Source organism: Acanthopagrus latus, chromosome 8, assembly GCF_904848185.1.
Source record: "Acanthopagrus latus isolate v.2019 chromosome 8, fAcaLat1.1, whole genome shotgun sequence".
NCBI lineage: Eukaryota > Metazoa > Chordata > Actinopteri > Spariformes > Sparidae > Acanthopagrus > Acanthopagrus latus.
In genome coordinates, this window is record NC_051046.1 from 29,885,212 (window position 1) to 29,901,185 (window position 15,974).

A 15,974-nucleotide genomic window follows, 5' to 3' on the forward strand; every position below is an offset into this window, starting at 1 on the left:
CCTAAGTGATCAATTCTGGGGTACTTGGGATTGAGTCAGAATTAACTACAGTGTGTGCCAGGGACCATGTCAGGCAAAGGCGATGTGGCTTATTGACATGTTTCTAACTTTTCTGAGAAAATAACGGACACACTTCAGCTTGGTTTTAGGTTGCAGAAGGACTCGCTTAAGTAATAAAAACCTGTGACGTTAAAAATAAAGATTACTACTCACAGTGTAGGGATATGGAAGAGGAGCTTCTGTGTACTGTACTCTGAAGTTTTCATACTGGCCACCTCGCCATAGGGCCTCCATTTCATAGTCATAGTATGGATCAGCATATGGGTCACTGCAGGGTGAAATGTTTGAGAATTGACAATGGCACACAAAAGGTTACTTGGATGTTCATTTAGCACACAAAATAATTTTTTTACTTGAATTTTTTTTGCTTGACATATGTCATATTATAGACTGATACAGAATAGCATACATATGTTCATTATCTTTTAGCTGTTTAAATTTGAAATCATTGAATGGTGTCACAGAAAGATTAAACTGTTTCATGCATGATTTCACTAGGATAAGCAATCCTTTGGGAAAAAAAGCTGCACAGAAACTGTAATGTTCTGTTTAAGCATGACAAAAATTTTGAGCAATGTTCTATTCAACAGTTGATCCAAAAACGTAAATTCTTCCAAGATGTCGGCGCATCCAGACACATTAGCGGCTGCTAATGTACAGTAAAGCAGAGCCCATCTGCTAACGGGTGCAGATTATTATCTCTGCAAGTATTATCTCTTTTTTTTCTGTTTCGTTGCTTCTGAAACAATGACAATAAAAATCTATTCTATCAAAAAACAACCCCGTTAGGTGCACACTGTCTACACTATGACCGAGTGAAGATTCAGGTTCTGATGAAGAACAGATCTGACCAAACCCCTTTTCACACACTGACTGTAACTGTGGATTTATCCAGATTTTGGACAGAGGAACTATGTGTGTGACCACAATTGTCTGTATTATTTACCCTGGACTTCAACCTGAGGCTCCCTAGTCCTAAATCCAAGTGAGCCACATGTGTGAAAAGAGCAGACAATTGTCTCAAGTGAATTCAGAACGTTCTGCAAAACATTTGGTAAGAATCTTGCCCTTCTATGAGACCCACTCACGCTGTTGTTGGACAGATGTCCAAAATGTTGCATCTTTCTTTCCATTTGGGATTTCTGTGCTACTCTTCTCTGCTTGCCTGTATATTACTAACCATTCTCATTGATATTGCTGGTACATCATTACAGAGAAGTTTGTAGCCTCCTACCCAGGCACTGCCCCTCCCCCAAATCGTACAGGTTTTTTCAAACATGTGTGAACACACCTAACATGAACTCTCTCCTGTGCTGCATGTGTTAACAAGCAAATGTGGACAATATCATAATCTAATTTCTCTGCATATTGTCTGGAGTTGATAGATGAAAGGGGCTCAAGTGAGGTGTTAAGAGTTTTATGAATCTATGTTAGTCTGCACTTACCCATATAAAGGATCTCTGAAGTCCATTTCACTGAAAGAGAAAACAAATTAACATCACTGACAATTTAACTAACTAACCCTAAATACATACCTTTACTTCTTATTTCACTAATTTAGAGGTACTACCCAAGTGAACGTGTGCTTGTTATTGGTGTACCTTTTGGATTGCATAAATAATCAATAACGTGTGTGTCATGATGAGCTGAGTGGGGGCATGGGTGGGGGTTGTTCATTGTTTATTACACTGTACTCTGCAATTTAATTATTTCCTTCTACATTCTTATCATTCTTAGTGTTTTTGTTTTGTTAAGCTTTCTGGTTATTTTCATTTTTATGTGTATATGTGACTGTGTACATGTGCATATATGTTTAAAAAAAATAAGGAAGAGCTAAATTGTATTTCTGTGATTGGAAGTATTGTATTTTTCTCAATAAAAATATTTGAAAAAAAGTAACACTATTCTTTGATGTACTGTCATGATGAAACACAACAGCATTTATCATTAGACTGTCAAATAACACACAACAGATCTGCACCATATTAAAGAAAAGATGTCAGCTAACAACAAGAGAGTGTGCAGCTGATGTTACAGATACAATGTGATAAAATCATTATAGCTTTCAGGTTTGAACAGGAAGAGAGTTATGTTAGCTCATCTAGAATTATTAGCCTCAATCTGAATAATTGTTATACACAGAAGTACTTGTGTGCAAGAACCACACTCTCTTGATAAAAGGTTCTACCTGAGACTGGTGCTTGGCATCAGTGACACTGTGGGCTCTGTCTTATGTCTTGCGCAAAGGGGAGAACAACTCAAGTGCCAGTCTTTGCTAGTTTCAGACTGAAGCTGTCATTTTTTTACAGCCAGTGTCTTCCTCACATGTACTTGTGCTCCACCTGTGTGCTCCTGGGTGTGTTGGTCTTAAAGTGAGGTTAGGTTAGGTGCATTGATGCCACACTGCCATCTTGAGGCCTTTTAAACATTTCCACTTGCAGTAATGTCACTGTAACAAATATTGTGGCACATTTAAATAGCAAAACTAAAAGCTGAAGAGGAAACTCTCCAACAAATATTTCAAGCTCCTGATTTATCAGGACAGCTGTGTCAAACCAAACTATTTTATTGTATGAACCTGGACTTTGTGACCTTATGATGTGTAGAAGAACAGAGAACATGAATCATCATGAAATACTAACTGATCCTATTGGCAAGCCAGTAGTTTTAAATAATTAAAGAAGTTTACCAGCTGTTCCTCGTGCGCAAATGCTCATGTTAAAGTAAAGATAAACATATAATTCTGTTGCTGGGGGACTGCTGCTGGTAATGTCATTAATATTTACCTCTTTTAAGATCAGGATGATCAGAATGATAATTTTATGAACTGTCCCGCCTAATCCACAGACTGAAATCTGAGCACACACAGAGGGATGCACACAAACGCTCCTCTTGCTTCATATCAATCAATTTTACCATATGCTTTCAAATGGGGTTGTTGAAGACTGAAGTAGCAGAGGCAGAGGGTTCATCAGCTGAGGACCTCATACCTGTCTGAAGATGACTGCCACCATTTTTATGCTCAAGGTCCTGGTGCACCTGGCTCTTAAAAGGGAATGGGAGATGGCACCCTGATGGATTTCATTTTTGTTACACCCAAAACACACCCACGTCTAAGAGTCTAAATACAACCCCTCTACACCACGCACCTTACTTGGCACCCAGTTTATCTGCAGTTTAACTAGCAAAATTGACTTGTACACATCATCCTCTTTAGATCTCTAAAACACTATGCTAAGTCTTCAATGGAAAGAGGTCATACTCTCTGATGATACGGTAGCTGCGTTCTCGGAAGAAATCATTCTCTTTGTCAAATTCTCTCTCGTCTTCTCCGATGGTCACGTTGAAACGTTTCTCCTCAAAGTCTGGCTCCTGCTCCTTACGGATGGTGGCCTTCTTCAGAACCTGTTGGACACAGAACCATATAGAGCATTTTGTTTAAAATATATACAAACATATAAACTTCAGCGAAAGGTAAATACTGCACAGAAATTTGAAAGATTTAGAATGATATGAAAAGATGTGAGGTGTCCAACATTCTGAGACTGTGCATTTCATGTAGTATAGATCAACAAAACCACAAAAGACATCCTCCTAAAAGATAAAGTTTTTAGCTGGGTGTACCTGATGGACTGTCAGCAGAGTGTATAGTATAGTATAGTGTATAGTATAGTATATAGTATAGTATAGTGACTACACAAACAATACATACATGCACACATCAGCATGAAAATAATGCTTTATCGACTATCGAAGATCTTCTGCATGTACCGTCATTAAACTAACAGATAGCGTGTACCTCTTTGGCATGCCTCAGCCCTCTCTCCCAGGCACTCTCCACAGGAGGCTCCACTGGAGGAGGGGGTGGAGGGAGCTCCTCCACTGCAGGTCCAACCTGTAAAGGTGACAAATTAATTCACAGTTTCTCGATATTGGCATATACACTCACAGAAAGATACAGAGACCCAGTTATAGTGTCACTAGAATCAAAGACAGAGACTTCTTCAGAAACAAAAGCCTACTGTTTCACAAAAGTTAAAAAATAATAGTGCAGTAATCAGTGCAATAAAAATAGTAGTAGTTGGAGTGAAACTTACCCAGGGATTATTGGGTATGAGTGGGTGTGGCCCTCCTGGAGGCGCTCCGTTTGGTGAGAAGGGGTCTGGCTTACTGATGAGAGAATAGTTACCTTTGTCATTGACTCCGGGGTGGATGAACCTACAGTTCATACCCCAAGTACAGTTACCTGGAAGACAGAAAATTTAATCATATGGTTTAAATTAACTTTGCAGGCAGTTGACAAAACAGGCAGTTACCCAAACAACAAAAACATTTCTTTTGTCATGAAGGCTACTTGTTTGGAGAAAAGCACAGGAAATGTGCATTCCTGTAAACACCCACGAACTGGATTTCTATCGTTTGCTGTTTACTGCTGAAACACTGAAGGATTGTATTTTCCATTCAACTCTGGAATCCTTATTATTGGTTTATATCCAATTATTTTTTTCTTCTTTTCTTTTTTCAAATCGCAAGTCAAATCAAATTGTGAATTTGGAGAACTGTTGTCTATCCTTAAAGATTAGTTCTAAATAGAACAGTGGTGAATCTGTGTATTTGTTCCTGACAAACAATCAATCAAATCCATCAACCAATTTAACTAACTTAATTTTAAGTACTTAGTTCCTTATTGAGTACATGTCTGATTATGGGCAGCAGAGAAAGAAACTGAAATGTACACTGAGTGCAACAGCTCCACCTGGTATAAAACAATCTGCATAACACGATGTTAACAGATGTTATTACAATGTTAGATTGTTACTATGTTCAGTCATAGCGAAATCACTACTAATGTCCTGTCACTGTCTATCAAGTCAAAAACTCCAGCCCAAAGTCAGTCATTGTGCTTTTGTATATCAGCGTGTTATCTTTACTCATATCTTTTCCAAGGCAATCCTCAGAAACAGAATGAAACATCCTCCTCTTTTGTAACATTCCATTATAATTTTCAAATTGACTAAAAATTGTCAGACTTCAAGAAAACTCCTAGTGAGACATCTTATGTTGAGAAATAAACTGGTCCATGGTTTCTTGTAGACAAGCTAAATTAACTGCAAACTCTTTCTAAATGACCTGAAACATATCTTCGTCAATGTGTCACTGCAATTTTTGTTACTAAACAGTTTATACATACATGCATAGGGATATATGTCAAAACTAATAGCTAATAGGCATATAGCAGGTAATAATAGCATCCATCGGTCTGGGAAAGAATAGGATCGTTTTGTCGCCACCTACCTTTGATGAAGAACCTGCAGATTGGACGTGGCCTGATCTTCCTGTCCGAGGGATCTTTGACCTCGCCCTCCTCCAGGTCATCATCCTACTCAGACATACAAAAATCATGCTAGTTAGACAGCATTTCAAGAGAGCCTGGTTTACATTTCACATTTAAAAGCTGAAACAATATTTTGGGCACGAATTTGTCATTGTTTATTTTATGACACGTAATCAATGAACAAATACAATTTTCAGAAATGAAAGTGACGGGCTTAATGTTAAAATGTGAAAGGAGATCAGCAGTATGTGAAACTGAACTTTTATACAAGGTTACATTTGGTGCCAGTGATAACATTAATCCGTCTCTGCTTGTTTAAGAACAAATTTGGCATATTATTTTATCAATGTAATGGTCTACCTCCAAAGGACAAATGACAGACCTTAGTTCAGCAGGCCAACACAGTAGCACAAAGAGGAAAGCATCTGCAGAGAAAGGCATTTAAAAAAAGAAAAGATGTAGGCTACGAAACTTCAGTTCACTTTCCATACGCATGGGGATATGCAGATAACACGATTTGCTAAAGAAAAGAAGTTTTACTCTTTTTGGGTTTTGGAACACCCAAAACATTCAGTCCACTCGCACTTGTATTGTGGTATCAGAGAGTGAAGCCTTTACCTGGCAAATTGTCTTTGGCTGAGTACAGACTAATGTTGTCATTATACTGCAATTTCTAACTTCAAGACACTACCTTGCAAAATATCTATGTTCAATACCATGGGAAAAAAACTGACATGACATTTTTCATTAAAAACTAAATAAAAGAAGACTTGTGTACGGTATGTTTAGAAGAACAGCATTCAAGGTCATAGACTTCTGACCCTATTCAGAGGAGTGGGAGGAGGTTGCCTATCCGGACACTGCAGTGATTTGCACATTTAAGTCTAATTTCAACCTGTCCATCATCAACTTTGTCATAGCAAGGGAAAGTGATTGTCAACATCATTTAAAAAAGGTGCTGCCTGAATATTTCAAGCGATTTAGAGTCGACGCTTAGCAAATCATAACATTATTTAACAGTCTGGATGTCAGCATTCAGAGTCACTTGTACCAGTGTGTTTTTCATACAAACTCTAATTTTCCTTTGCATTTAAGTGTGAAATGCACAGTAGAGCACAGGGAAGAAAGAGCTAGTGAACAATATGAGGAAGCGCTGCCAGTCTGTCTGTCTGTTGTGGCTGTGTATGATTCTTCTCCATGCTACTGAGGCTCCTGTTTGTTAAACTAATACATTGTTAAATTGCCACTTCGTCTTGTTTCTTCAGACTTCAAATCATCCAATCCATCAAACAACACAAAATAAGAGTCAATTGCAGAATAAGCTGTTTGGAAGAGAAGATCTGGCAAACTTTTCATGGGTACAACCCACATACTCAGCTCCTGTTGCGATTATTGCTGAGAAGCATTGTAATGACAAAGAAATAATCTAACAAAGACACATTTATTCTTTTTGTGCTATGTTTAGTTAAAGCAATAAACTGGATTGGGCTGCAATGTTTTGGCCAGCAAATTCAGCAATTGGTAAATAACATTTGCATCAAGTTGTCTCATAATCATCCACAGACATTTTGCTTGGGTGTACTAACCGCAACAATAACATTCAAGTCAATTAGAAGAGCACAATTAGGACAAACAAGTACACAATAAATCTGTTGTGTCTCTTAAGTTCTTACACTCTTAATTCCAATAACAGAGATATATCTTTAAGAATAACTAAAAGATATCCTTGAATCCATACCTTGTTCTCCAGATAAAAGGAAACATGTTTAGTGCAGACTGCAACAAATGTCGCATCATGTTTTTAACATGATTTTTCAGTGAAAATTTAAACTGTGATGCGAAAAAGATTAATTGCCACTAGTGATCAATCATATTGCAGTTCAAAAATATGTCAACAAGGACAATATGATAAGATTTACCTCAATATGTTGAGAAGCACTGACAGACTGACAACTGGTCAGTCAATACAAGATATATCTGATTCCTTATTAAATTCACTGACAGGCCACTGAATAACATAACTTATAACATGCTATAAAGTGGAATACTGCAATTAATTTTCAGTAGGATGCCATTTGTAGATAAAAAAAAAAAGCTCTGTCCAGTAACAGCTTTATTTTGAGACTTCTTTGAGTGAAAATGAGAGAATAATCGATTTCAAGTTAACTGGGGTGTAGTGCTTTCACTGCGTGCAACATAAATTCGCCATTCGTCCATCATATTTTTTTACAGTAGCGCTGAAGATCCAGCAGCAGCAGTGCGCCGCCGCAGAATGCATATGGGGGAAGCACTGTCTAATATCATGCAGCCCTACAGGTACAAATACCTTTGGAATATAAAGGGTATTTTTTTTCCACCATTTATCTGCACCTGGCCAATCACCACACACTGGACAACAAACAACCATTGGTAAAACTATGGTCACTTACGTCAATCTCTCCTTCATCAATCTCTCCGTCATCTTCATCCTTCTTCTTGTCTCTGAAGGAATCTCTCTGCATCCTCTCAGGGCCTTTCGAGTCATCTGTCCTCTTGATGTCACTGTCTGTAGGAGATGGGGGAAGGATTGTATTTTTCTCCTTCTTAATGCTCTTTTCCTTACACTCCTCCTCTACTTCTCTCTCTGCTTTTGTGTCTTCATCATCTTCCTCTTCCTCATGAGGAAGGATGCTGGGTTCCTCTGGGACCTCCTCATCGTAATCCAGTTCATGCTCATCCAGCTCCCGGGAAACAGATGCCGAGTCATCCCTCACTGCAACAGCTCTCCTTCTCTGTTCAGCTCTTATCATTTCGTCCTCCTCTTCAGCCTTACTTTTGTGTTCCTCCTCCTCTTCATCCAGCTTAACTGTCTGAGGCTCTGCTAGAGCGTTCTTTTGGTAGTCACTGTATACTTCCTCCCTATCATCTCCATCCTCTTCAGCAATGAAGCTCTTGCCCCGCTCTGGTTCGGAGTCTGGAGACTGAGGTGTGTCAATGACTCGATCCTCTTGCCCCTCTTCTTCCCCATCCAATTGGTCCCCCTTTTGACGGTCATCATCCATCTCCATCAGTAAAATGGCTTCATCCTCCTGTCCCAGCCCTTCCATGTCTCCCATAGGTTCCTCCTCCTCTGGGTCAGAGACAAAGTCAGGGACCACCTCATCCCCTTCTTCCCCCTCCCCCTCTAATTCTGAACCTCTTACTCGGCTTTCCATATCCTCTTCGTCCTCCTCATCCAGCACCTCATTTTCCTCTTCATGGACTATCTCACTGTCTGATATGACCCTGTCCTCTTCATCAGGAGAATCCAGCAGCTCATTGTCTGAAACGCCCTTCTCCTCCTCTCCAGGGGATTGGGGGTACTGGGTAGGACTTTCAGGGGTATCCATTTTAGAATATTCTGGGGTAAAAAAAACAAAAAACAAAACACAGTAGTCTGTAACATCATGCAGTACTCCTAGTCAATATGGTTTTGTAGAGTGAAAGTTCCAATCATAGAAAATACTAAAATAAAACCAATCTTTAAGCTGTCCACCTGACAACAACCACAACCTGAAGTCTTTCTAAATGGAAACATACTGTGGGAGTCATATATATAATCAGAGTCATATATATATATATATATATATATATATATATATATATATATATATATATATATATATATATATATATATATATATATATATATACACACACACATATAAACTTGTATCGGTTGGCATATGACACTCTACATACATAACATCTATACATGACTAAATAGCACACAAAATGCCAACCCCCCCAAAAAAATTTAGCTTGCAAACAAAATGGCCATCTAAACGGAGAAGAAGACTAGAACTCCTTTACTTTTGTTACTCGTTATATTGTTGTTTAAATCAGCTTCCGGTGCCGCTAATGCAAACCCTGAACAGCTATAGTATGCTAGCTAACAATTGTGCGCTAATGGCAGGAGCAAAATATTAAACATAAGATTTGTGGGGATTCCATGGTTTAATTTAGCATCTCGTGTGTATATCATAAGACAATATTTCAAAGTTTGTAATTACTACACAAGTTCACATGCGGCGTAACATAACTGGCGACACTTCTAATAACTGAGTTGGGCTAGTTTTAAACGAGGCCCATAACTTGCCAACACGAAGCTGCTTAACAAACGAGCACACTGCCGTCACCAAACAGCAAATATTCCAGGAGGAATATGAACAAATAAGTCGGTTAGCTTAAATTCACAACTAACGGACACAACCGCTTTAGCCAGGAGTGGACAATTAGCACATTCATATATCTTTCAATTAACAATGAAGTCTCCACTGAGGCTAAGCTAAAAGCGCAGCTACACTTGGCTAGCTGCTAACAACCACACATTTGCATTCACCTTGCCGACCCGGAGCAGTTCAAAGACGGCACTGCAGCGTTACAAACTGCCCTCTCCCACTGATAGTGTTTTTTACAGTCTACAATAAAGATAATACGGTTTAATTTAACCGCTATGCTGGAGACAGTAAAACACTGGGCACGACACAGCGAGGGCGGCCATTACCTCAACGTCATCAAGACACGACAGGGGAAAGGCGCTGCTCGGCGCTGTCGGCGGGCGCTGCTGCCGGGCCGTATAGACATATATATTGTGTATATTATGTCTATGGCGGGCGCCGCTGGCATCGAATGTGGACAGATCTGAGATCAGTATATGAATCTGATTTGTGCTCATGACAGCGGCCAAACAGAGAACGTCAGTTACAAGGTCGTTTTGGAATGGATAGATAACGTCGTAAATTTCCTTTTTATTTAGCCCAACATGCTATGCTGTTTAATGGATTAGTTGGATAGTCAACTGTGTAACCTGTTATGACTAGGTAACTATATATTGGGCTATTTACAAGTGAAAGAGTGTGCAGACATGTTTAACTTCAATTCACTGGGGGAGCGCTGTTGTGTTTATTTCATTTAACACAGTTTTGCAATTTTTATTTTATATGGCCATGGAATGATGAGTATGTGCTTGAAAATTTGATTATTATGTTTCCATTTTCATATTTCCATTTGTAGTTTAATAGGAACTTTTACTCAAATAACACATTGACAATGCAAATACTATTGTCATTACTCAAGGTTGTTTCATCTTTTAAATAAAGTCCATTATGGGCCTCCATAAAACAGAATCACAATTTTAAATAGTTTTCTTGTCTGCCTACAGTGTCCCATAGTGATAGCCTAAACAGCTTGATCCTGGTGTTGGTCCTGAATACCACTGTCAATGAAATTATTGTTGACACAATTTCTTGCTGGTACACATTCTTTTTAAAGCCTCTAATGTTAATTTCCCCAAAACACTGTAATGCCCTCTCAATAGAACTGCCCAAAGCTTTAGGTCTGAGTGCTGATTAGTTTTATACATGGTTTGTGACTTGGTTTTCATTCCAAGTTCTATTGTCACCAGAACAGGAACCAAAAATCTAAACAGTGAAAATCATGTAGCAAGTTGTGCTCTGTCAGCTATCATTAAAATCATCTCTTGCTCCTACTTTTATATGATTTATCTCGTTGCTAAGCCTAAATAAAGAATCAAACCCATTAGACTGTGTTTGATTATATCAAATAAACTCAAATTAGTTCTGTACCGTAAATTACATCCTCTGACCTTAAACCATTGATTGGAGTTAGGGAAAAACATGCACATTGAAAAAACCTTTTAACAGGAAAAAAAAAAAAGATGGAATAAATTTCAGGAAGTGCCACATAGAGGGGGTCCTTTTCCCAGGAAAGACAGATGTGCAATATATGTTGCTGGAAGAGGACAGGCCACACAAGATAAATTATGTAGCAGAGGTGCAGATATAAGGACACAGTGAAACAGAATAGAGCAATGTTCCATGGAGGCCCATGGTATGACAGTCCAGATCCATCCATATATGAGGCTGCCAGAGTCAGGAGTGAAAGAGCTTCTGGGGGGCCATGGTCCAGCAGAAAGGAGCCTGAATGAAAGAGAAGAGCAAAAGGAGAAGAAGAGGAAGAGGAGGAGGAGGAGGCTAGAGAGGGAGCGAGAGAGAGCACCCATGCAGCTTGAGGAAACAGAAAAGAAAAGTTCAAGAAATGCAGTGTTGATCAGATAAAAACAGACTGTTGTTTTCTCGTTGACAGGAGAACATGAACTCTAATACTTATGTTAGGAGATTCACTGAGACTGAGACTGACCCACTGAAGAAGGTAGTGGAAGCTAACAATCGAAGTCTAAGGACTAATTAAAGGTTAATATAAGAAGTAAGATTTGAGTTTAGATTTTAACGCCTCAATAGATCCCGAGTATCTGTTTTCAGTAGGGTTGTTATTCCAGAGGAAGGGGGCAAGATAGGAAAGGCCAGGTTGAATTGGTTAACACTGGGAGCTGCCAGGAGCGCTGAATTCTGAAAGCCTAATCCACAAGGTAGAATACACTGTATGGTTTAATGACGATTGATGGGGACAACGTACGTACCTACCTACGCAGATCATCAGCAACACCTTAAAGTCTGTTCTGGTATAAATTGGGAGCCAATGCAGTGAGCTGGGATTTGTGTAATAGGTTCACATTTTCTAGTTCTTGTCAAGACTCAAGCTGTGGCAATCTGAATTTTATGAAGACTTTTAGTGTTTTCAATAGGCAGACTCAAAAATAAGGTGGTACAGTACTCCAGTCTTGATGAAACAAAGGCATGAATCAGGATCTCTGCATCAGCCATAGAAAGATCTAATTTGTACCTATGTTGCACATTGGGTAAAATTTGATCTTGGTAATATTTTAAATGTACTGATCAAAAGAGAGTGTTGAATCAAATGTAACACCAAGATTTTTCACAATTGAACATTGAGAAATATTGCAGTTGTCAAGAGTTACTGTCACCTGACCAAAGTGGTGTCTCTGTTGCGTGGGGCCAGTGTTCAACATCTTGATCTCATATCATCTATTTTTGCTCTAAATTTGTAATTTGAGATTGATCATCTGCTTTAATAGGCACAGACAGCCGAGTATTGCATGTGTAGCAGTGCAAATTTTGATTTTTTTTTTTCTAGTTACGAGGCCTGTTACCCTTAATCTGCTGTTTAAAAAATAATAATGATACTTTATAATGAGCGATTCGTGTAACAGTAATTTAACATACCATAATTCCATACTGAATAAAGAGCTTCATGAATGCAACAGTCAAAAATCATGTTATTTTTCACATTTCACATTAAACTTGTTAGACTTATTCTTGCACGTTTGATCAATAAGTCAAAGCCAAAAAAAATACCAAGGCACACTGCAAAAGTTTCAAAAGCCTTTAAAAATGGGCTAAACACCCGGATGTCTCAACTCACAGTCTTCATTGGGGCATGTAAAACAAGCAGCAGCACAATCACACATAAATAGATATTTTTCTCTTACTCCAAATCAAAGTTAGGATATTTTTATGATGGAGACAATCTTATCTCCATCATAATTTGTTAAAAATGAAAAACAGCTTCCACCACAAAATGTTAACTAACAAATAAGATCATTCTGGTATCCATCAGCACCTGCAGTTGAAACTGACTGCTGCTGATTCAGTTGAGAAATTATGAACCCACTTCGCAGGAAAACTTTTAGTGGTCATTTGAGGGCTAAAGCATACTGTAACACCAAAATATAACACATCAAATGGACTGATTTCCTACCTTGCCTATCCGAGATTTAAAATGTATATTTAGCTATACTGTAGATGTCAGATTGATGATACTGGGGCTCCCCCTAGTGGAGGAGACTTATGTGGTGGTATTTTAGTTTAATTGTGCAAAATGTGAGAATGTTTAAAAAAACAAACATCTAATCAATGATTTGTGTTTGTTTTAAATTAAAATGGATTAAAACATAATCCCTGCTCAACTTTAATCCATGTTCTCATTTATTGCTATTAAAACTCATGCTTAGAATAAGTTATGGTTGATTGAAACTGAATTTTGTGAATGTCAAGGTTTTAGTATGCAGCATCAAAACAACAACAACGCAATCAACCTTGAAAAAATAACGGTGAAATGCAATGTATCAATCATACTTTTTTTATTTTTATTTTTATTTTTTTAAATCTTGCCTTATATGATGTCCCCATTACACACTAAGAAATCACATCATCATCATCATCATTAATCATACGATTAAGACTGTGCTTAGTCGATTAAGAACTAATTTTTCATTCGAGTCCTTATGTCCCCACCACTTTTCAACACAAAAAAGACGCCCTTGACTGTGGGTAACCTGACTGACGCACAAATGACAGTGAGAGACAAATGAAAAATGTTATCTACGTTGTTCAGAGGACTGTGCACTGCAGTCTATCTCATAACACACATCAATTGCAGTAATGTAGGTGTAGCCTTGAGTTTGAATTTTAAGCGTGGTGAAGTTTAGGAGACGCACACGAATCCACGATAATACCAGAGGACTGGAAGGTATGGTGGGAAGAGACTGCCAAACGCCTCGTTGACGGCAAATTGTCAAGTTCGCACATAGACGATGCATGACTTCCTCTCAGAAATTTCAAAATAAAACGTTCGTGTTTCATACGATGCAGTTAACATGTTTTAGATAACAAGTCAACAGTATCAATTGACTGATCCGCGACTTACTTATCACTATGATATGACTAAAGCTCTTCAGCCACAGCACCAAATCAAAATTAATTCCTAACCGTACATATGTATTTATGGTCAAGATATACATTTATATGATAATACAGCCTAAAAATATATAATATGGGGAATTATTTATTTCACAATTTTGTACTATGTCATAGAGGTTGCTTAATCACATATCACACACACGTTTCCAATCTTAGGCCACCAATCAGGATCAATAAATGTTAACATCCCTTCAGTGATAAGCATGAGGCAAAAAATATAGTAAATAATGCAATGATATAATTTATTAGCCATTTAGACATTATTTGAATAATTTCTTAAGAAATTCAACCCATCACAAAATTAAGGACCAGCAAAGGTTGATTCTCAATCCTTAGAACTGAAATCGTCACTTTGCCATATTCCAAAATAAGTACTGTGCTTTTATTTTAAAAGCACCACTGCTTGCTTCCCCAGTACATCTGTGTGACTCGATGGATCTCATCGCGGAGTAACAAGGTGTTCTATAGTATACAGATTACAGCATAGCTATGCTGCCGAACACATAAACAGATAAAATCGAATATTTCTAATATGTAAAGACAGATAGAGGCTTGAAGAACAGGAGGAATCTGGAGGAAGCTGACATGATACAAAAGGTAAATTATTTTTTCTCTCTCTCTTTTTTTAGTTTACAGTTGTGTCTGTCTACCTATTGCTTTCCATGTCAAGCCTATTGAAGCTACAACCATGCCATGATGTAAAACCATTCATATACGTTTATTGTGTGACAAACATATGACACAAAGAAAGTGAAAAAAGAAACAAGAAATAAATAAATAATTTCATAGTTGCCTTTTTTGGATTCAGATCTGGGGACATCTGACAGTAGCTCAAATACAGCATAACATGGACAAGAAGCATTGCCGCATATCTACTCTCATTGCATTTGATTCATATTTTAACATTTAAGTCACTTGTTGGGCTATTTTTTTTAATGTATATACTCCAACATCAAACCATAGGTCTGTTTTTAAATCAAATAGATTTCCTGAGAAATAAGCCATTTCTCTTATCAACAGTTGCATGTATCTGCAAAGCCCCTGGTGTTTTAGCCACTCAACTTCATAGTGCTTTAACCATCATTTACATGGGTCACTGTCCAGTGAAGCACTTGAAACGGCTTTGGTGCCCACTGGTTTCCTCTACCAACATTTTTACAGCTTGTTTGTTGACCTCAAGCGTACTGACTGCCCTTAACAGAATTTAATCAGTTGCCAGATATCTGTTATCATCCCAAGAGGAAAGACTCAACCAGAGTTCAACTCAGGCAGGAAATAGAGGTGTCAAGCTCATTCTTAATGTTAAGGAGGACTTAACTGAATGAATCCAACTGAGGACTGAGGCTGAATGATCACCTTGAACTTGAACAGCAGACCAGGATGATCATGGATGCAGGTATCATTTGGGTTTGGTGGTGTATAGCTCAGCCAAAATGAACCAACATTTAATTCTGTGGGCTTAAAGATGAAAAATTTGTACAGAGAAGCCACATCTAACAAGAATTCCAAAACAGCGTTACCTCTGTGCTTAGGTGTATTAGGTGTGGTGACCAGCAAGTATTTATGTCAGTCATTGCTTCATTATATATAGAAATGTTTACTATTCATTTAGGCAACTCAGACTTAGTTGATATCAGCTCGAAGCAAGAAAGCAATGGCACGTACCTCCCAAAATGTGATCATACTCTTATTATGAAACAAAACCCATCAATAGCTAACTGTTTATGTAAGATCTTAAATTCTTAAATTGAATCAATTTGCAAATCTACCTTTATTCATTTCTCATATTGAAAAGATTGGTTGCATCTGTGTGTGTACACTGCAGTACAACAGGAAGGCCTCCATCTGTGTTCCTGGGGCACCTCAATCAACCAAGCATTGTGGGTAGTCATACAGCTCTACTGAGTAGTGGATGTAAT

General features: G+C 38.1%; 2 protein-coding genes across 10 annotated transcripts in view; one reads left to right on the forward strand and one right to left on the reverse strand.

The window, feature by feature from the left end:
- zc3h18 (zinc finger CCCH-type containing 18) overlaps positions 1–15,974 on the reverse strand; it is a 68,631-nt gene that overhangs the window by 49,435 nt on the left and 3,222 nt on the right. For 6 of the 8 annotated variants that reach the window (XR_005076362.1, XM_037106169.1, XM_037106168.1 and 3 more), the window contains exons 1-8: positions 9,756–9,914; positions 7,825–8,774; positions 5,356–5,440; positions 4,158–4,306; positions 3,860–3,955; positions 3,323–3,465; positions 1,506–1,535; positions 214–328 (exon numbers count right to left, since the gene is read on the reverse strand). Coding sequence is in view for 7 of the 8 variants with exons in the window: in XM_037106169.1 (XP_036962064.1) it covers positions 214–328; positions 1,506–1,535; positions 3,323–3,465; positions 3,860–3,955; positions 4,158–4,306; positions 5,356–5,440; positions 7,825–8,763 (1,557 nt within the window). In the remaining variant the exon portion in view is untranslated. The other 2 variants (XM_037106164.1, XM_037106165.1) reach the window with 2 other exon arrangements.
- Positions 14,518–15,974, forward strand: part of trhr2 (thyrotropin releasing hormone receptor 2) — a 58,967-nt gene continuing 57,510 nt past the window's right edge. For both annotated transcript variants that reach the window (XM_037106171.1, XM_037106172.1), the window contains exon 1: positions 14,518–14,652. The gene's annotated coding sequence lies outside the window, so the exon portion shown is untranslated. The remainder of the gene's footprint in view (positions 14,653–15,974) is intronic.